This window comes from Dama dama, chromosome 5 (assembly GCF_033118175.1).
Source record: "Dama dama isolate Ldn47 chromosome 5, ASM3311817v1, whole genome shotgun sequence".
Lineage (NCBI taxonomy): Eukaryota > Metazoa > Chordata > Mammalia > Artiodactyla > Cervidae > Dama > Dama dama.
This window is the reverse complement of record NC_083685.1, coordinates 58,300,291-58,323,587: the sequence shown is the minus strand read 5'-3', so window position 1 is coordinate 58,323,587 and position 23,297 is coordinate 58,300,291. Positions and strand designations below refer to the sequence as shown.

The window sequence follows — 23,297 nt, the reverse complement described above, 5'->3', positions numbered from 1 at the left end:
GCACACAAGTTTAAACCCAGTAAATGTAAATAACTTACAAGTAATATAAAGTTAAAAGGGAAAACGGCTCATGTTTTCTTGGCGCTTTCTACTCAGAATATTCCCAGCTCTAGGATTCTGATTTAAATGGCTGTCTTTTACATATGCTAAATCCTTACCCTACAACTCCCCAAAACTAACATGCTTTAAGCCCTTAATAAGTGCTAGCTTTAGCAATATTGTCAGTTTTCAAAACCATGAAACATTCCAATTGCCTTTCATCAGTTTTAATACAGTTTCTTGTGCATGGGTTTGTTTATAACCAAAGATCATATTTTTCAGTCATGAATTCATTTATTCCAGGTGGTGCTACTGGTAAAGAACCCATATGTTAATGCAGGAAACATAAGAGATGTGGATTCAGTCCCTGGGTCGGGAAGATCCTCTGGAGGAGGGCATGGAAACCCACTCCATTAGTCTTGTCTGGAGAATCCCATGCACAGAGGAGCATGGTAGGATTGCAGAGTCAGATGCAACTGAAGTTATTTAGCACACACACATGCATTCATTTATTCATCCAGTGGACACACACTTTCATTGATTGGTTGCTCTGGACAAGGTAAAAAATACAAGTCATCCTTCAAACAGAGAATCTAAGATATCTATGACAAGTTGTATAAAAGATTAAAACTAACATTTATCCAGCATTTATTAATCTAGGCAATGGTGCTACGTGCTTCTACACCCACAGTCAGAAATCCTATCAGCTGCCCCAGGAAGGAATGGTCATCTGAATTTTTTGCCGAGGACTCCAAGTGTTAGAGAAGCCAAGTAAGTGACATGCCCAGGCTCTCAGAGCCAGGAGGCCATCACAGCAGGCTTCCTAATTCCAAATCTGGAGTTCGTATCTATGCATCAGCCATTGGCTTCCCCCTTTACTGCCCCCCACTACGTTAGAAGCTGATCCTCTGACCTTGGCCATAAAGACTGTGAGGCAGGAAAAGGACACCGAAGTTCTCTCCGAAGGTGTTGGTCTGCTACTTGTCTTGGCTACTTACTGCTCTTAGAAGAGTTAATAGAGCTTATTAAGCCTATAAGTATATTCAAAACTAAAACATAGCCGTAGTTTCAAAGACTGTCTGTATAGTTCAGGGAAATAAAAATTGACACAAATTGTTCTGTGCACTAACTTCTTTTCTTTATTCATTTGAAGAGCAAAGCCTATCAGTTTTTTGGCATCGGAATTTAAGAGAACTGTAGCCCAGTTATTTGAGGTACCACATCCTTAATCAACCAGAAAGGTTGTACCTGGCCACTGACTCTCAGACCTGTGAAAAATAGCACCACATCCCCTGTTTGATGACAGAGGGGCCTGACACTGGACTCTTGGCCTGAGCATTGTCCAAGGTCAGGGGATCAGCTTCTAAGATAGTTTAATAGAGAAATCACAGATGCCCAGGTGAGGCATTTTGGTGGAACTGCCAAGTATAAAAGCAGAGCTAAAATTGCCTAGCTCATCACCAGACCCCAAAGAAAAAGCCCCTTAATGTTGCATATGTTTCAAGCATGGACCTCTTTATGTGTTCCTACTGTTCATGATAAATCAGAACGTTAAAGCCAAACCAATTATAACGTCCCAAAGATTAGAGTGTCACTTCCTGTGTATAACAGAAAGTTTCAACTTTTCTTTAATTATCTGTTTGGGGTTTTTGTTGTTTTTTTGGTTAAATAGCATTAATCATTGAATTTCTAAAAGTCCAAGCACGCACAAAGAAACACCTTATTTATTTATTTATTTAAGTTCGCACCCCCCCCCCCCAGTTTTATTGAAAAACAATTGACAGATATCACTGTATACATTTAAGGCATGCAGGCTGATGGTTTGATTTGCATAAGTTATGACATGACGTAGATCCAGCTAACATCCATCCTCTCATGTAGATACAGTAAAGAGAAAAGAAAGAAAAAAGTTTTCCCCTTGAAGAAATACTCCAATTTTAAGCAAGTTATTTTTCAAACTTTTTTGAATGTATGTAATAGGTAAGATGACAGGGTCATACAGAGATCAATAAGACAAAAAAAATCATTTAGCCTACATGTCATCTATACATCCTTGGACATATTACTCTATACACTTCAGTTTCCTCTTGTAATATGGGAATAATGTCTACTTCATAAAGCTGTTGTAAGTACTAAATGATACAGTGTATGTAAAGTGCCTCCTCTTGAAAAAGAAAGTTATTATTTTATCATCAATAATCTCCCTACTAAAGTTAAGTGATGTGTATAAAGTCAGTGAGAGTTGCTGACAGGCTCAGGACCCCCTCTGATTCTCTCATACACAAACATCTATTCAGTGGGTTTGCTGGTTGATTTTGCAGGTATTTGTTGAGTGCCTCCTATCAGCAAGGAGCTGTGCTAAGCTCTGTGAAAAGACCAGTTGCTCTTGGACACACTTTTTGGTCTCAAGTGCTCATGAACTATTCCAGGATGTGAGGCATATATGACACATACATAAACAATTGTGGTGCCAAGAAGAAAGCAGAAAGTGATATAAAAGAGGCACAGACAAGGAAATTTGAGAAGGGAAAGCTGCAGGGACTGTAGGACATTTGGATTGGATGGATAGATTTGGACAAGGAAAGAAAACAGTAAATGCATGATACAGGAAGTGGTGAAAATTCACGGTGCTTGAGTAAAGCTCTTTGAGGGAGCAGGATAGTGGAAGGTATTAATAGGCACAGACTAGACGCTATAGTGTTTCCATGAGAAGTGTCACAATGTCTCAAAGTCCCCAAGTAACTGAGAAAGATCTTAGGGGATGGAGGTTTGAGAGAGAGAGAGGTGACAAAGTGTTCCTAATTGGTCGTTGGTGAATAGAAGTGAAGGGTATGTGGGTGTTCCTTATACTATTCTCGGCAACCTTTCTGGAGATTTGAATTTTTTTTTAAGCTGAGGGGAAAAAAAATACCTAAGAAACTCCTATAATCAGTAAACAAAGAACAAACTGCCTAGTTAAACAAAAGGGGAAAATATGACAGGAGATGCCACAGGAGATTATAGGAATGGCCAATAAATAAGTAAAAATATGTTCAATCTCTTAGAAGTTAGAGAAATATAATTCAAAGTAAAAAGAGGTTATTTTCACCCACATGCTCACCCCATTTTTAGAGTGTAGTCACACTGTATTAATCTGAAAAAAAGCGATGTGAATACCAACCTTCTGTGATCACTATAGGAGTTTAAGAGCAGAGTATATGAGGTACCCGGCACTAAAAGAACTCAGGAACAACATCTCTCTCTCTTGCTCTTTTTTTTTTTTTGGAGTGTTTTGTCTCCTTTATCTGTCTTGTTCATACAATACATACAATACACTTAAGTCAATTGACTGGTCAAACAAATATATTTCATGTACACTAATGAGAAAATTTATTAAATGCTTTATAGATGATAATATTTAAAAGTTCAGCAAAGCTCTAAACTTTTATAGTTTTTAAGACTTGTAACCTTTTTGTTTTGAAACTATAAAAAAAGTCATTTGAAGAATCAGTAAGAAAAAAAAAAAAAAAGAATCCGTAAGTAAACACTCTGAAAAAGGAAGAAAACAGTATCAAGATTCAATTACAGATATTCACAAATTTTGTTCTTTTGCCTTCAAGAGCCAGCAGATAATAATTTCTCATAAATAAGATTATGCCTTTAAATGTCTTTGGTCCTATTCATTTCTTCACACCATACATATATACATACACACACATCACTTAAACCTTCTTCTAATATGTCTTAACTAGAAGATAAGCGAATGCACAGACTGCTTGAAATAAAGACACATGAGATGTACCGCAACTAAGTTAACACAATAAGAAGGAATCCAGGAAACTAAATGAACAGTATCTCTTCCTACCACTACCATTATCCAGTGAAAGATCATGAACACTTGAACTAGAGGAGTAGCAGGTGTGTGGGAGAGAATCCACAGGCCATGGCAATTGATTGCGTTTGAGGGAACAAGGAGGATAGAGTGCAAGAAAGATCCAGGTGTTGTTTGTTTGTAGAAGAAAAATTGCTGCAGAAAGGAGAAAATGCTCCTTAATTTTGCCACACAGATTGTTAAACACATCAGGGGAGTCTTTTCAGGAAGGGTGGTTGATCCCTAGAAATTCTTAAAGGTACACCCATAGTTTAAAGACTTCTTAAATAAATGCTCTGTTTGTAAGAATTATATTCTTAAATATATATTACTGGCATGCACAAAATAAAACCATTAATGAAAGTATCCTTCCCCGGCCTCTCCTTATGGAAAGACGTTGCTGTTTTTTTTTTTTTTTTGAAGCCAAGAAAAAAGGGTAGATATTTGTTTAATTTCACAATTATTTCCCATTGTGGAATTAAATGGAATTAAAATTAATGGAAGAAATCACAAATAATGATTGAAACATCAAACAAGACATAGGTAGTATACTTTCAGTTGAAATTGACAGCATATACAATTACTTAATTGACTTAGACAGTAAGAAATTGTATTGTTTCATGAAACCGGAGTTTGGAATTGCCAAGCATTGACATAATCCCATGAGCCCAGCTCCTTTTCTTTGTGCTTAGTATATGCTCACCCACCTATGTTGGCTTCATCCTTCAACAAATTCCTCTGGTGTTGGGAAGATGAATCTAGTAGGTCAAGGTTTCATATCTGCAAACCCTCTTACCTTGAACCCCCAGAAAGCAAAGGCTATGTGCTAGCATTATATTAGAAAACATAACTGAGGAGAGGCAGGAGTGAGGGAAAATGAGAGTGAAGCAACAGCGGAGGACGCGTCAGTTGCCTAGTTGACTTTTGCTTGGTATCCAGCGTCACTGATTGCTTGACTTTTTCGTACACTTGACCCACCAAGAGGTTACAGACACATTTACATCTGAGGATTGGCCTTCCAGACAGAAGGAAAGAGCATTTATCTGCTGCTTCTCTCAAGGGTCAAAAGATTACCCACCATAGGGAAAATTCCTCTAGACTCCCAGGTTGTACACGTAACGTGTTATTGAGCAAGTCCCGTGTCATCTCATGCTTCCACATCAACAGGGAAGATCGAGTTTTGAGTGGATCTGTATATTCCTTTTGGGTGGTCGGGGACTCCTGCCCACTCTCAGCTGGTGCTCTGTGAGATCCTCTGCATCTGAAGATGTATTCCTGACGCATCCACGGAGAGAAAAGTATTCCCCATCCTCCTACCCCTCGCCTCCTGTCTTCCTCCTGGATAGCCATCGTTAAGTTTCTTGTGTTGTCTACCAGAAAAATATTTATGACAATACCAGTATAATATCTGTGTGTACTCACATGTGTGTACATGTGGACTTTCAAAAATTCACACAAATGGTAATATATAAAATTAGGAACCTTGCTTTTTTCCCCTTAACATAATCCAATCTTCCTATGTTCTGTTAAACATCTGCTTAAGAGTCCAATTGACAAGGTATATCATAATGGCTTTAAATAATTTTCCATGAATGAATATGTAAAGTTTTTTTTTGTTATTTACTGTTATGAATAACTGATCATGAACATTAGTATGCATTTATCTTGGTTGGTTGGTTGGTTGGTCGGTTTTGGAGCATGTTATTATAAACAATTCCTAGAAGTAGAATTGCTGGACCATAAAGTGTTTATATTTTTAACTTTTGAAAATTTTCCTTTTAAAAGGTTCTGTCATTTACCTTCCTTTCAACAGCGTGAGAGTTCACCACATGCTCAACAATAGTGGGTGTTACCAACTTGTAAATTTGTTAAGAGAAAGTATCTTGTTTAGATGTGTATTTATCAATTCTTTATTATGGCATTGCTTGTTTATTGTTAATTATAAGTGATGTTGAGCCATTTTTAAAGTGTTCATTAACTTTTATGTAACCTTTTCTTTTTTAATGCAATATTTTGATTTTATATTCCTATAAAATTCTATATGTAAAATTAACCTTAAATCACTATATACATCCATATATGTATATCTATCTGTACATTATGTGCTTTAAAAAACCTAAGAGTTTATTATTAGTTTATTTTTTAGTTCAATCATCAGCTTCTTTACCATCAGTTTCTCTCAAGGAATTGTGCTAGGCATCCAAAGATACAAAAATGTTCATATCTTTTTTTTTTTTTACCAATTTAACCATTAATCATTTGTACTGATTTCATAAGCTATTTATATAATAATAATGTGTAGCAAATTTTTTATTCATTTATCTTTTGACTGTATTTTTTCATACAAATTTGTTGTTTAATATGCAATTAGATTTAGCAGTCTCTTCCTTTATAGCTTCTGGGAATTTTATTTTATTACTCAGTGTTCTCAGGCTGCTTTTAACAAAATGCTGTAGACTGGGTGGCTTAAACAACATAAATTTATTCCTCACGGTGGATAGGAAGTTCAAAATCAAGGTGTTGACTGATTCAGTTCCTCGAGAAGAATCTACTTCTTGCCTGTGTATGGCCACCTTCTCACTGTGTCCACACAAGGTGGAGAGAGAGGTATAGAGATCTCTACTGCCTCTTCCTCTGTTGCAAGGCACCAGCACTATTAAGACCGTATATGCCCTGATTTAACCTTAATTACATCCTGAAGTCCCTATCACAATGCTGTCGCAGTGGGAACTAGGGACTCAACATATGCACTTGGGGTGGGGAGGACACAGTTCAGTCATAGCAGTTGCCAAATGGAGTGCTGCTTTCTGTGTTAATCCACCAGTGGGCTGTTTTGAGAACCATGTGAGATCTTTGGGGTCTTAAGTGATTGATGTTGTTTGACTTAGTATGCAGCTTTTTTGAGAGCAAGAATATAATTTCATTCTAGTATCCCCAACACTCATCTCAAAGGCCTCTTCTGTCCTGTTGTGAGTGGGCCAACTATAAATTTGATGTTAGTCCTCAGAGATCATCTGTACAATACCTTAAATGTGTATCTGTGGAAAATGAGACCCAGAGAGACTGAGGTGATTTCCCCCAAGTTGCAGAGTTAATCAGCACGAGAACTTAGACTGGGATTCTGGTCTCTCTGACTTTCAGTCTAATGTTGACTCTTCAATAGTGAATAAATATGTATAAGTACTTAGAACATGCACGGCATCTAATAAGTACTGCCTAAGTGTTTACTATTATTGTTACTTTGCTGTTTTCAGTGTGATCATCCTTATTTATAGAGAACAGACTCTGAAAGCAGATTGAGATTGAATCAGTGAAATTAGCTGTCAGTCCTTCTGAGCCTCATGTGTTTCAGCTTTAATAGAGAACAACAGTAGAAGCTATCTTATGGGGAGTTGAAAGTTTTTTTTTTTTTTTTAATATGCAGAGCACTTGAAGCAGTACCTGAATCAAAATGATAAATATGTAAATATTATGTAAAATAATATTATTATAGAGTCGTATAGTCTCCTAGAATCAGCTTGAGCCAACTTGCCAATCTTGTCTAATTGCTTCCCTCTACCTTCTAAAGTCATGATTGTAAGCATATGCTACAATGGTCGCTAATACGGTAAAAATACTTAAGTTGTGTGATGAGAGAGTGAAGCACAGACTAGATAAGGAGACAAATTGAACGTTGAATTGTTTTTGAGGCCTGTTTGCAAAAAGAAATTGGAGCCCTGCAAAGAGGAGATGATACCAAGAAGAGATGAGAAGATATCAAGGAAAGTGTCATTGATATTGACTAGATTTAATCCTCCTCTTTCTATCCTCTCAATATGTATATAATTCTGTCCTGAGGTATCTTGGCTCATAATAGGGGAGAGTTTCATAAGCCCTAGTTTTCTATTTTTCTCATGTGTGAAAACTGCAAATGGTTATGAAAAGGAAAGTCAGGACTTAAGGTATCATTCTTATAAGAAATTTGAAATAAATGATATAATTTTTAAAAAACATCTGGACTATGTTTACTCTCTAGGTTTTGAAAAGTTTTTCTAGAAAGAAAAATTTAGTATGTATTAAAAAAGAATCATTCCATACTTAGCATTGCTCAGTTCCGTAGAGAACATCTTTTGTGGTTGCTCTTTATATAGTAGCCTCATTATTTGATTTTCAAAATGCCACATTGATTCCTAAAATATTGGACTCCCTGCCATTCATGTTTAATTGAAGAGCGAAATTCCAATTCAAATTTTAAAACTTTGAAATCTCACCATCTACTGTTATCCATGATTTCAGTAAATCTGCTCATTGAGTGCTTACTGTGTGTCGGCACTCTACTCATCACTAAGGAGGCAAAAATGAAGACAGTCTCAGTGCTCCCCCTGCACCCTAGCTTTGGGAGTTTATAGTCTGTGGGTACAACAGTCATGAGAAAAAGTATTAGATTGGTTGAAAACTTCTTTTGGGTTTTTCATAGGATCTTATAGGAAAACCCGAGCAAACTTTTTGACCATCCCAATAATTACAGCATTACACGAGTACTGTAATAGTGTAAATCCAGTGATAGCACAAAAGAAGAAATGATCAATCAGAAATAGACCGTTTCACACACAGTCCTTGAGCTCATTTAGTCTCCTTCTCCAGGAAAATAAATGATGACCAAAATGTAAAATGTCTACATAACTAGAAATCTTTTATCCATTTATAAGTGTCATTAGCAATCGGATAAAATGACCCTTATGAATGGATAAACGATTTCTAGTTATGTAGACATTTTGGTAATCATTTATTTTTAGAGAGATCCAATGCTTTGTCTTGGTGAAGGAAATAGCAACCTACTCCAGTACTCCTGCCTTGAAAATCCCATGGATGGAGGAGCCTGGTAGGAGGAGCCCATGGGGTTGGAAAGAGTCAGACACAACTGAGCAATGTCACCAGTGCTTTGTCTGATGACAGGAGTCACTCCTCTTTCTGGGTTTAGAAATCATTATTTTCCATGTGATCATCTGTAAAATACTGCTACCATCAGTCAGTTCAGTCACTCAGTCGTGCGTGACTCTGCGACCCCATGGACTGCAGCATGCCAGGCTTCCCTGTCCATCACCAACTCCCAGAGCTTGCTCAAACTCATGTCCATTGACTCAGTGATGCCATCCAACCATCTCATCCTCTGTCATCACGTTTTCCTCCTGCCTTCAATCTTTCCCAGCATCAGGGTCTTTCCCAATGAGTCAGTTCTTCACATCAGGGGGCCAAAGTATTGGAGCTTCAGCTTCAGCATCAGTCCTTGCAATGAATATTCAGGACTGATTTCCTTAACAATTTCCTGGTTTGATCTCCTTGAAGTCCAAGGGACTCTCCAGACTCTTCTCCAACACCACAGTTCAAAAGCATCAATTCTTCAGCACTCAGATTTCTATGACCCAACTCTCACATCTATATATGACTACAGGAAAAGCCATAGCTGTGACTAAACAGACCTTGGTTGGCAAAGTTGTTTCTCTGCTTTTTGGCTTCAGTCACCATCTAGAGTGATTTTGGAGCCCAAAAGAATAAAGTCTGTCACTGTTTCCATTGTTTCCCCATGTATTTGCCAAGAAGCAATGGGACCAGATACCATGATCTTAGTTTTTTGAATGTTTAATTTTAAGCCAACTTCTTCACTCTCCTCTTTCACTTTCATCAATAGGCTCTTTAGTTCCTCTTCGCTTTCTACCATAAGGGCGGTGTCACCTGTATATCTGAGATCATTGATGTTTCTCCCGGCAATCTTTATTCCAACTTGTGCTTCATCCAGCCCGGCATTTTGCATGATGTACTCTGCATGTAAGTTAAATAAGCAGGGTGACAATATACAGCCTTGATGTACTCCTTTTCCAATTTGGAACCAGTCCATTGTTCCATGTCCGGTTTTAACTGTTGCTTCTTGACCTGTATACAGATTTCTCAGGAGGCAGGTAAGGTGGTGTGGTATTCCCATCTCTTTTAGAATTTTCCTCAGTTTGTAGGGATATACACGGTCAAAGGCTTTGGCGAAGTTGATAAACCAGAAGTAGATATTTCTCTAAAACTCCCTTGCTTTTTCTACGATCCAGCAGATGTTGGTCATTTGATTTCTGCTTCTTCTGCCTTTTCTAAATCCAGCTTGAACATCTGGAAGTTCTCGGTTCACATACTGTTGAAGCCTGGCTTGGAGAATTTTGAGCATTACTTTGCTATCGTGTGAGATGAGTGCAACTGTGCAGTAGTTTGAACATTCTTTGGCATTGCCTTTCTTTGAGATTGGAGTGAAAACTGACCTTTTCCAGTCCTGTGGCCACTGCTGAGTTTTCCAGGTTTGCTGGCATATTGAGTGCAGCACTTTCACAGCATCATCTTTTAGGATTTGAAATAGCTCAACTGGAATTCTATCACGTGCACTAGCTTTGTTCGTAGTGATGCTTTGTAAGGCCCACTTGTTTTTGAATTCCAGGTTGTCTGGCTCTAGGTGAGTGATCACACCATCATGGTTATCTGGGTCATTAAAATATTTATTTTTTAAGTAGTTCTTCTGTGTATTCTTGCTACTTCTTCTTAATAACTTCTACTTCTGTTAGGTCCATACTGTTTCTGTCCTTTATTGTGCTCATCTTTGCATGAAATGTTCCCTTGGTATCTCTAATTTTCTTGAAGAGATCTCTAGTCTTTCCCATTCTATTGTTTTCCTCTATTTATTTGCATTGATCACTGAGGAAGGCTTTCTTATCTCTCCTTGCTGTTCTTTGGAACTCTGCATTCAGTGGGTATATCTTTCCTTTTCTCCTTTGCCTTTTGTGTCTGTTCTTTTCTCAGCTATTTGTAAGGCCTCCTCAGACAACCATTTTGCCTTTTTGCATTTCTTTTCCTTGGGGATGGTCTTGATCACTGCCTCCTATAGAATGTCACGAACCTCCATCCATAGTTCTTCAGGCACTCTGTTTATCAGATCTAATCTCTTGAATCTATTTGTCACTTCCACTGTTTATTCATAAGGTTTGATTTAGGTCATACCTGAATGGTCTAGTGGTTTTCCCTACTTTCTTCAGTTTAAGTCTGAATTTGGCAATAAGGAGTTCATGATCTGAGCCATAGTCAGCTCCCGATCTTGTTTTTGCTGACTGTATGGAACTTCTCCATCTTTGGCTACAAAGAATATAATCAATCTGATTTCGGTATTGACCATCTGGTGATGTCCATGTGTAGCATCACCTCTTGTATTGTTGGAAGAGGGTGTTTGCTATGAGCAGTGCGTTCTCTTGGCAAAACTCTGTTAGCCTTTTCCCGACTTCATTTGTACTCCACGGCCAAACTTGCCTGTTACTTCAGGTATCTTTTGAGTTCCTACTTTTGCATTCTAGTTCCCTATGATGAAAAGGACATCTTTTTTTTTTTTTTTTTTTTTTTGGTGTTAGTTCTAGAAGGTTTTGTAGTTTCTCACAAAACTATTCAACTTCAGCTTCTTTGGCATTAGTGGTTGAGGCATAGACCTGGATAACTATCATATGAATGGTTTGCCTTGGAAATGAAGAGAGATCATTCTATCACTGATACCATACATACATCTTAAAGAGATATTGACTACCTCTTTTCACAGATTTTAGACTCTAGGGCTAAATAGTCTTCTTACAACAGATGGAAAGCAGACATATAAAAAGGGGTAAATGCTGTCTGCTGCTGCTGCTGCTGCTAAGTCACTTCAGTTATGTCCGACTCTATGCAACCCCACAGATGGCAGCCCACCAGGCTCCCCCGTCTCTGGGATTCTCTAGGCAAGAACAGTGGAGTCGGTTGCCATTTCCTTCTCCAAATGCTGTCTAGGTGACTGATAATATGGTTGTCTGTCTCAGGGGCTACCTTCTGGAAAGGGCCATCCAAGAGCAGTTTTAGAAACAATTGCCTATGGCTGCCTTGGGCTGAATGTGTGAGAGAAGCAGAATTCACTCCTCTGGGGGAAGGGAAAGGAAGGTTCAGCATCCCAGAAGACTTATGGCTTCTCTTTGTCTGATGAAAAAGTGGCATTGACAGAGTACAGAGTGGATGGTAGCAAATCTCGCTTGTCTCCAGAAAAGATTTTTCTTTAGCGGGGTGGAGGGATTCACATTGTGAAGTCTATTTGGGATGAGTTATCTGTGATCTCTCCCTATCCCTGGAGAGAAGGAGAATGACTAATTGAAGCATCCCATAACAGTAATTGAGACAGATTGAAAGGGGAAATGAGTGATTAACATTGAGCCTTCTCCTGATGCTGTGCATTGTAACGTTAGAGGTTTCTGGGAGAGGCGAGTATCTCAGGAGCTCATTTTCACAAAAGTCCACATAGCTCCTATAATTCAATTTCAGAGAAATATGTTTCCGCCCCAATTTAAGTTTCAGATACTTGTTGCTCTGTTTTGCATCATGTCATTAGCAAAAGCTCATTATTGATGACTGAAAACCAGAGACAGATTTGCTCAGAAGCTAATGAAGCTTAAACTTTTTAGCCCCTCTCCCTGGAACTAATTTTGCATTCCTTTCTTAAAGAAGAGCCCCCAGATTGTATCGGCTTTGGATCCCACAAAAACTGGATCTGTTCTTGCTGATAAAATTCCAGTTGAATGAGTGATCTGGCATGAATTGAAAAGTTTGCCAAAATGAAGGCCAGCATTTCTTCACTCCTTAGGGATTCTGGAGCTGTTTAAGTTTCATAAAAAGACCTAAATATCTTTCCTCTAAATTATCAAGTTTTTGAAATTATGGGAATGTCCATGAATGACATCCTAACTAATTAAATGTTTCTGTGAGTATACTGATTACTTTATTCCCTAAATAGAGTGTTAGTAATGTTAAAAAAGGAAAAGGAGGGAAAAAAAATCATATGATGTATTTATATAGAGATACCATTTTTTATATATTTCTGTGCACTGATACAGTAATTCTAAATACAGATCAAATGGGTTAATTTTTAATAGACTCTCAGATTTCCTGTATTCTGAATTGTGATGCAGTTTATCCTTCTACTTTTAGCAGTGTCTAATCTAGTGCCCTGTATATAGTAGGTGATCAAAGAGCATTTGTTGACTTGAAACTAGGTATACATTGTGAAAAAGAACTGTTGGCAGAATCTGGCTGATTTGAAAACATAAAACACTTAACCTAAGTGTAGTGGTTTGCACATTGATGGCAAGTAACTTTTATACAGCAAAACTCTATTTCACAGAGCACTGGCTTTGGGTTCCTTGCATCATACATCAAGCTTTGACTGGCTGTTTTACATATGGTAACATGTATGTTTCAATGCTATTCTCTCAAATACCTGGAAAGATGAGGTGAGGAGGGAGGTGGGAGGGAGATTCAGGAGGGAAGGGACACATGTATGCCTATGGCCAATTCATGTTGACATATGGCAAAACCCATCATCATTATTACAACCCAATACTATAAAGTAATTATCCTCCAATTAAAATAAAGAAATTAAAAAAAAAACTCTCTACTTACCAAAAACTACATAATCATCCTTTGGCAAGTACAATTCACATAATATCACAGACTTGCTACCACAGTTTTATTTGATAAGTAAGTCCATGGTTAACACTCAGATGTCCTATGTGACTCCTCTGAAAATTCACATATGCCCCAAGATTTGTGATCTGGGGATCTTTTTTTTTTCTTATTTTTTTATTATTGATGTTGATTTTTTTCTTCCTTCTGATAGGATTGTAAGTTGATCTGGAGAAATTATCACTAATGGAGTACATTTAGGTTTAGACAGAATTTTATTTGACTTGTTATGTATTTTTGTTGTTGTTATTTGGTCGCTAAGTTGTGTCCAACTCTTTGCCACCCCATGGACTGTAGCCTGCCGGGCTCCTCTGTCCATAGGATTTCCCAGGCAAGAATCCTGGAGTGGCTTGCCATTTCCTTCCCTAGGGGGTCTTCCTGACCCAAGGATCAAACTTCCATCTTCTGGCTTGGCAGGCAGATTCTTTACTCCTGAACCACCAGATATCTGAAACATGTACTTTGGATAGTTTTCTTCTGTGGATATCAAATTTTGCTCCAACCCCTTTCTAAAACAGAGGAGCTTTGGTCTCTTTTGATTACTCACTCATATTCTTGTACACACACACAAGCAATACACACACATCGATAATTTTTTGACAAGCTGATATTTGTGTAGTTTGAATCACTGAATGATCTCTGAACTGTGTAATTTGACAAGATCTGGGGCCATTCTTCAATTTATCAGAAATTTTCTGTCTTTCAGCTTGGAGTGATATGAAGTGAAGTGATGAGAATCACTCAGTCATGTCCAACTCTGCGACTCCATCAGCTGTAGCCCACCAGACTCCTGTGTCCATAGAATTCTCCAGGCGAGCATATTGGGATGGGTTGCCATTCCCTTCTTCAGGAGATCTTCCTGACGCAGGGACTGAACCTAGCTCTCCTGAATTGCAGGCAGATTCTTTACCATCTGAGCCAGATGCCTGGAGTGATAGATCTGGTTCAATATTCAAACAGTGGGATGGTCTAGAAATACACAGTGAAAGATTATAGTCTCTGATGGCCATGTTCTTTGAAGAGAATTAACAGTATAGAAAGAGTGTAATGATTTAGAACAAAATACTTGCTAGTGTTAACATAGTCCATTTAAAATTTTTCTTCTGCCTGAGAGGTTGTCAGCATTGGGGTTTCATCTTGAAGATGCTTATTTCTCAATTTTCTGATCCTCTTAGTTATCGGGCAATTTCAGGGCAATTAAATGAGATTAAATATTTGTTTCATTTTAGATCAGCTGTCATGGGTTTGAGTATACATTTTTTTTCTACCAGCAACAGCAATTGCAATATTAAGATAACCAGTAACTTGGTTTTTGGAGGTCTTGTTCCTCTAAGACCTGTTTGTACTGATGATCTTGCTGAAGTTTCTGATAAATCTGCATCAATAAATGATGTCATATTCATCGATCAAGCTGCAAGCATCGATCAAGCATAGAGCTGAAGCTGCAAACAACATATTACACGTGTTAAAGCAAAGATTGTCACTTTTGATAGGAATAAAGGGTAAGTAATGTTGAGAACACTAAAGCCCTCTATAACAAAGATTAATATGAACTGTTTTGAGCTGGTGGGCCAGCATATATCTGAACAAATACGTTCCTAATGGTTCTGTGAACTGGAAGATAGAATGAAAGTAATTTCGGTAGCATTCCTAAGTCTGCAATTCTGTTAGGCCAGTTCAGACTCTCTCCACAGGAAGCAGACATTGAGGTCAGAAGTTGGGTCAAAGCCTTTTAATTGTGAACCTCCACGATGCCTCTGGGCTCAGGTCAATAACCTGAGAGGCTCTGTTTGTGGGCCTGGAAAGGGTATATTGTAGGGGCTCAGGTGGCCCACTCGGCTGTTCTAATACTCAATTGTGAGAAACAGATTATCTGCTTTGCAGATTATCTGATCTTCTATCATCAGGCTCCCCATTGGGCTTTCAGTTGCCAAGGATGGGGCTCAAATGTGAAGAACAGGAAGTTGGGCCGAGTGGAGTCTGTGTGCATTCCCATTACAAAACCAAATATAAATCAATCAACAGGCGCTGCTTTGTTAAATGACTTCAGGCTTATTTGGTTTGGCATTTTCTCTGTCTTAATCTATATTCTCTAGAGTTGCCTAAGCCCCATTTATTTTACTCTTACCTCCTGGAAATCTTTAGAAAACAGACATATCATGAAATCCATGCCAAATGGAATGACTCGAACACCTTTCTTTTTTTTGTGTTCTCTATAATGAAAGTAGAGCATTATAAAGTAATTTAATTTCTTCTGTGGCAATTCATAAAGTCGTTCCCACCTAGGCAGTCCTTGGTGCCCTGGTAATCTTGCTTGATTGTGCCCTTCAAGGCAGCTATGGTTCACTTGAAAGAAAGAGTGGTCATTTCTGTGAGTCACAGTTTTCTGTGGATTAGGAAATCAGGGCTGGATTGTGAATTATGTTTTTATCAAAGACGAGAATATTATCATCATTCTCTCCTGCTTTTAGAAACAAAGAAAGAGACAGAGGAAGGGAGAGAGTCTGATATAAGTTATATTTTCTCTGGTTATGGCACTAATGGTAGAGAATCTGCTTGCTAATGCAGGAGATGTAAGAGATGCAGGTTTGATCCGTGGGTCTGGAAGATCCCCTGGAAGAGGAAATGGCAACGCACTCTAGTAGTCTTGCTTGGAAAATCCCATGGCAAAGAAGCCTGGTGGGATACAGTCAGACATGACTGCGTCTGAGCACAGTCTAAGCACAGCATGGCTAGACAGGTGGGATCCTTGATAAGTTTTTGTTAAGAAAGTATATTTTACTTCCTCCTTTGGCACAAGAAAGCATCCCCACATACTTACAAGCAAAATGGCAAACTCTTGGGACTTCCCTAGTAGTATAGTGGTTAATGCTTCATACTTCCACTTGAGGGGGCATGGGTTTGATCCCTGGTCTGGAAACTAAGATCCTGCATGCTGTGGTGCAGCCAAAAAAAAAAAAAGAAAAGAAAAGAAAAAACTCTTCAATCCTAATCTCTGTTTTCACCCCTTGATCATGTGTCACTCCCAAAGTAGTGCTTCCAAAGCTAGTTTTCCCCCTAAAACGCACCGTCTTTCCTGTTTTCCACTAGTCCTGGCACAAATACTTGAAGAACAGAGCTCTGATTGGTACTAGTTAACAAAAATTTCTAGTTTCAGCAATGCTTTCACCTATCCTTTTCTTTTTATACCCAGTTTTGATGACTTGGCATGCTCACTTATGATACTGGCATGTACATCAATGGCTTGTGAATTTTGTGGGCAATTTGTAACTCTTATTATTCAACAGATGTTCATTTTATTCTTTGTGCCAGGCACTATTCTAGGTCTATGGTATAATAATATTAATAATAATTTAACAAAACAAGTTATTTCTGCCCTCATGGAGTTTTCAGCCTATAGAGAATAGACTGACAATAAAAAATAAATAAATTATGCAGTTTGTTAAAAAGAGATAATAGCCACAGAAAAACAAAAAGAAGAGTTTAATAGGTTAAAGAAGCCAGAAACATTGAGGCAGAGATGGGGAGGATGTGATTGAAGTGGGGTGATCTGTTGACCTCATTTAAGAACAGCAAAAACTTGAGTGCTATCATGGGAGTTAGTTATGAACATTTGTAGTCAAGAAATTCCAGGTAAAGAGAACAGCCAGTGCAAAGGCCAGGAGGTGAGAGCACTCCTCCAGGTGTTCAGACACCCTGTTTTTATAAATTGAAACTAGAATGCTTTTCCTAAAATCAGCCTTTCATTATCAAGTACTTATGTCTATCCTTTTGTTGTTGTTGTTCAGTTGCTTAGTCATGTCCAACTCATTGCAACCCCATCGACTGCAGCACACCAGGCTTCCCTGTCCTTCACTATCTCCTGGAGTTTGCTCAAACTCACGTCCGTTGATTTGGTGATGCCATCCAACTATCTCATCCTCTGTCGCCCCCTTCTCCTCCTGCCTTCAAACTTTCCCAGCATCAGGGTCTTTTCCAATGCGTCGACTCTTTGCATCATGTGGCCAAAATATCGGAGGTTCAGCTTCAGCATCAGTTCTTCCAATGAATCTTCAGGGCTAATTTCCTTTAGGATTGACTACTTTGATCTCTTTGCTGTCCAAGAGACTCTCAAGGGGCTTCTCCAAAAGTTCAAAAGCATCAGTTTTTTGGTGCTCAGCCTTCTTTATGGTCCAGCTGTCACATCCATACATGACTATTGGACAAACCAGAGCTTTGACTATATGGACCTTTGTTGACAAAGTGATGTCTCTGCTTTTTAATAGACTGTCTAGGTTCACCATAGCTTTTCTTCCAAGGAGCAAGCATCTTTTAATTTCATGGCTGCAGTCACAGTCTGAATTGATTTTGGAGCCTAAGAAAATAAAGTCAGCCACTGTTTCTATTGTTTCCCTGTCTATTTGCCATGAAGTGATGGGACTAGATGCCATGAATGTTGAGATTTAAGCCAGCTTTTTCACTCTCCTCTTTCACCTTCATCAAGAGGCTCTTTAGTTCCTCTTTGGTTTCTGCCATAAGGGTGGTGTCATCTGCATATCTGAGATTATTGATATTCCTCCCAAGGAATTGACTCGAGCTTGTGCTTCATCCAGCCTGGCATTTTACATGATGTACTCTGCATATAAGTTAAATAAGCAGGGTGACAATATACAGACTTGATGTACTCCTTTCCCAATTTGGAACCAGTCCACGGTTCCATGTCTATCCTTACTGTTTGTTTTGAAATAATTTAACAAAATTAGAAGCAGGTGGTTTCCCTCAATGTATCTTTGTTTCTGGAAATGATAGTAAACTCTCTCCCAACATCCAAGACATCCTTTTAAGTGTCTTGGGTCTTCTGAGAAGTAGAAGTCATGCATGTGTATATGTGCTCAGTCGCTTCAGTCATGTCCGACTCTTTGTGACCATAGCCCACCAGGCTCCTCCGTCCGTGGGATTCTCCAGGCATGCATACTGGAGTGGGTAGCCATTTCCTCCTCCAGGGAATCTTTCTGACCCAGGGGATCGAACCTGCATCTCCTGTATTGGCAGGCAGGGTCTTTACCACCAGTACCACCTGGGAAGCCCAAAATAATTTCACATATTGAAAGAAATTTAGTTCCTTTATGAATTTAAATGAGTACACTTGGAGTAGCTGTGTTATAATATGGAAGAGAAAACCATTTGTTAAGCGCCTCTTATGTGATAGACACTGTCCTAGGTCCTAAAAGGACCTGTGTTATCTTGCATAATCTTTACTATCGTGAAGTAAGTGCTATTGACTCCATTTTGTATAGGACTAAAAGAACTTTTGAATAATTTGGCCAAAGGCTCAAAATAGAAACTGGACAAGCCAGATGGAAACCCAGGTCCAATAGCATTGAAGGCCAATGAATAGCGCCACTGTTTGCTCATTTTCCCAGGGAAGCGTTAGTCACTCAGCCGTGTTCGACTCTTTGGGACCCTATGGTCCATGGCCCGCCAGGCTTCTCTGTCCATGGGGTTCTTGAGGCAAGAATACTGCAGTGGGAAGCCATTCCCTTCTCCAGGGGATCTTCTGGTGGATTGAATACCCTGGAATTGAACCCAGGTCTCCTGCATTGCAGGCGGATTCTTTGCCATCTGAACCTCGAGGGAAGCCCTTTCCTGGGGGAACCTGGAGGTAATTTTTGATTCACATTTTTCCCTCACTTTTCACAGGTAACCAATCAATACATCCTGTTCATTCTATCACCTGAGTTATCTGTCAAGTTTATTCACGTTTCTCCATCTTCATCACCAAGGCCCTTTTTCGGACATGTTCTCTCCAAGGCCCTGCTAGTCTCCAGGCTTCCAGTCTGAGCAGTAGTTCTCAACCCTGGCCATACAGTAAAATAACTTGGGTATTGTTATTGTTTTTTAATTTCTGCTGTGTGGGCCCCCCTCCAGACCAATTAAATTAGAAACTGATGTAGGGGGGTTAGACATTGATATTTTTTAAAAGCTCCTGGGTGATTCTAATATGTTTTCATGTTGATGATTACTATATTACACTCTTTTACAATGTATATTTTACCACTAAAATCCCTGAGTTGCTCCTCCTTCCTCTTAGGGTAAAATCTGGGCTTAATATGGCTATTCTTGACCTGGTCCCTGGGCTTACCCTGCCAGCCTTTGTATCTTGCCTTGCCCTTGAGGTTTATTTGTAAATCCCATAAAATTACATTAAAATTATAACACCAGGAATTTTTTTTGTACTTTGAATCAACATTTTTTTAAAATGTTCTTCTAGGACTTCCTGTCCAGTGACAATCAGCAAACCCTTAGGTGGACTAAGAAGCTATAAGTGATCTTAATAAAATAAATAATTATTTTGTGAAGCTAATAGAGCTCTCTGATATAGCTGATTGATATTCTTTCAGACAAATCCATTGAAAGAACACACAGACTCTGGCCAATCAGAATCTGAATCTTCCTTTAGTAGTGTTGAAACCAACATGAGTTCCTTAGACTTCTCATTTCATAATTTACACTCTTGAATGTATCTGAGAGTAGAGTAAATATTGGTGAAACAACTTAATTTGGCAGCATTGTGGTATTTAATCTGAGAAACGTTTATTTTCTTTTTTAATGTTTGATGAAAAGTTAACTTGCCTGTCATTTCAAGCTCTTTCATGCCATCATCCTCACAGAATGCTTCAGTAACTAATTAACAAAGAAGCTATACTCTTATTAGTGCCTTCTTTCAATTAATCAAGAGTGTTTTCTGTAAGATTAAATTGGAGGCCAGCACTTTTATGAATCTCTTATTGTTATATAAGCTAAATGTTATTTTATCAATGGGCAATAAAAGTAAAACATATTGACCTGGCTTATGAGTACACTGCAGTGAAGGTCTCCACATTTAGCTATTTATCATAATCACCAGGGAAACTTTTAAAAAATACAGTTTCCTCAGTTCCACCTTAAATTTATTGAATAAGAATCTCTAGGTTTAGACCTAAGAGTGTCTGTTTTTTGCTTGTTCGTTTGGCTTTTGTTTTCTTAAAAATCAGATTCCCAAGAGAGTCTGATGCACAGTCAGGTTTACTAAACCATTGGACCAAAACATATTTAGTAATGGGAGGAGATGTAGAGTCACCTGATAAAAGAAACCTGTTTACCCATTTGTGATAAAATATCACTTTTAGAGTACTAAGTAGTTAGATGCCTGGGAGTCAAAAAGCAGAATGAAAAATATCACTCTGATCACCTATATTTCTTCTGTTTCCCTTACACGTGAGTCATCCCCAGCCTATTGAGACTTTTCTCATAATAATGGGCTTCCCTGGTGGCTCAGCTGGTAAAGAATCTACCTGCAATGTGGGAGACCTGGGTTTGACCTCTGGGTTGGGAAGATCCTCTGGAGAAGGGAAAGGCTACGCATTCCAGTATTCTGGCCTGGAGAATTCCATGGACTGTATAGTCCATGGGGTCGCAATGAGTTGGACACAACTGAGTGACTTTCACTTTGACATAATAATAGGTCTCTAGTATATATATATGCTTTTGAACTGTGGTGTAGGAGAAGACTCTTGAGAGTCCCTTGGACTGCAAGGAGATCCAACCAGTCCGTCCTAAAGGAGATCAGTCCTGAATATTCATCAGAAGGACTAATGCTGAAGCTGAAACTCCAATACTTTGGCCACCTGATGCAAAGAACTGACTCATTTGAAAGACCTGATGCTGGGGAAGATTGAAGGTGGGAGGAGATAGGGGACAAAAGAGGATGAGATGGTTGGATGGCATCATAGACTCAATGGATGCGAGTTTGAGTAAACTCTGGGAGTTGGTGATAGACAGGGAGTCCATAGGGTCACAAAGAGTCAGACATGACTGAGTGACTGAGGTGAACATATTTATATATATATATATATATACATAAATATATATAAAAGCTTCTCTGGTGATGCTAGTGGCAAAGAACCTGCCTGCCAATGCAGGAGACCTGAGAGATGCAGGTTTGATCCCTGGGTTGGGAAGATCCCCTAGAGCAGGGCATGGCAACCCACTCCAGTATTCTTGCCTGGACAATCACATAGACAGAGGAGCCTGGAAGGCTACAGTCCTTGGGACTGCAAAGAGTCGGACGTGACTGAGTAACTGAACACGACAACAGTACACATGTATATGGAGGATATATACATATATTCTCCATTTAATCTTCAATATACCCTATGACATAGATATTGTTATATGTGGGTAATAAATGAGGAAAATGAATAAGCAAGTTACCCCAGGGGATCCCAGTAGGCAACATGATTCCAGCTCAGGCAGATTAATCCCTACATCCCCACTCATAACCACTCTGCTCTGCTCCCCCAAAAAACACCATGTGCTTTTTTTTTTTTAATATTCTTTGTACAGTTCCATTTTCCTCCCTCATGATACTTTCTTTGCCAAGAATCCCTTACTTCTCATTCTTCTCTATTGAAATCCAGCTTTTTCTATAAAGCCAACCTTAACTCTGCTCTTTCTTTGACCCTTTGTCCCATTATCTTCTCTGCCCTTAGGGCAAATCAATTGTCCTTGACTTTGTATCCAAGGAGGAAAGCCAACTAATGTTTCTTAACCATCTACCAAGAGTACTATGTATGATAAATAATACTACATCTGTGTTACATTTGGGGAAAATGAAGTTCAAGAAGGTAGATGCCTTTTCCAGGAGCCCCCCTCTGTGGGTGGAGAAAGACAGATTTGAACCCCTGTCTGTCTCACTCTAGCTCTTTGTGCCGTGATATGTGTGTGGTTCTGTCCTTTGACTTTTTGTTCACATCCTATCACAGCACATTTCATGCTGTAAAATAATGAATTGTGAATTCCCTGAGGGCAAGCATGTGATATCCACCTTTGAAACCTGCATTCCAGAAAAAGTGCTGTGCATATAATATGTGCTCTGGATAGTATTTGATGAATGAACTTAGAGGTTCTTTCAATAATTCAGATCTCGGAAATTTTTATGGTGCTAAGCATACAGTTGGCAAACGTGGTTAACTTTACTTTCTCCTCATTCAAAGTGTACAGATTATCTCACGAATCGTCAGGAAAATGCCAGATTAACCTGTTAGGAGAGCTACTAGATTCTTTCTCTCCAGGCATGGTGTGATTTAATGACTTTATTTGCCTTCTGATTTCTGTCCGTAAGGAGTACCATTTGGAGAGGTAAACCAAAGGAAAAAAAAAAAGGAAAAGATAGAAGAAAGCCTGGAAAGTAGAAAGAAGGAAGTGAAGTAATTTTTGTTTTTACAAAGCCAAACTTTTTTCCATGAAAAGTACCTCTGAGCTCCATGGGGGAAAGATAAAACCATGAAGGTGGAATGTTGGTATTTACTTGGCATGCTTGAGAAGTCTACATTCTTCTTGTCACTGTGCCCTGCAGTTTTAATGTAGAAAGAGGCAGTTCTGACCTGACCTTAAGTGCCTCACCAATCTACTCAGGGGACTCCCTTTAGGAATATGAGCTGACACCATCTTGCCTGAGCTTCTTTCAATCAATAACATGGCAGAGTACACATGATACGAATAGGCAGACCGATAAGAAATAAAAGCATATCTGTTGATACAAATGGAGCGATAAATGGACTAGTTTTTGTCCAAGGACTTTGAAGGGGAAATCACGGAAGGATGAGATGATGGCCAGATGTGAATGTATAGCAAATTCATTGTTTTCTGAAGGATGACTTTTCTTTCATTACTTACATTCAGGAGAAAATGGTCAAGTTGTTCTATGCCTGAAAGGAATTTGTTTCTCTGATTCTTGAAATAAAATAAGCCTCCTGGGTGTGTGCATTTCGTGACTGTAAATCTACAGTGACAAAATTGTGTTAATTTGACTGACTAGAAATATTAACCACATTATATCAAATAACTGCCAGAA

The 23,297-nt window shown here is 38.8% G+C and overlaps 1 protein-coding gene across 9 annotated transcripts in view; it reads left to right on the top strand.

Moving 5' to 3' along the window:
- The window catches only part of SLC10A7 (solute carrier family 10 member 7), a 290,655-nt gene that overhangs the window by 143,408 nt on the left and 123,950 nt on the right, over positions 1-23,297 (top strand). The window contains exon 6 of one of the 9 annotated variants that reach the window (XM_061142453.1): positions 13,083-13,149. The exons of 7 other annotated variants lie outside the window; for them this stretch is intronic. In XM_061142453.1, coding sequence (XP_060998436.1) covers positions 13,083-13,124 — 42 coding nt within the window. In that variant the 3' untranslated portion in view covers positions 13,125-13,149. Of the gene's footprint in view, positions 1-13,082; positions 13,150-23,297 lie in introns of those variants that run through there. One more of the 9 variants, XM_061142457.1, reaches the window with a different exon arrangement.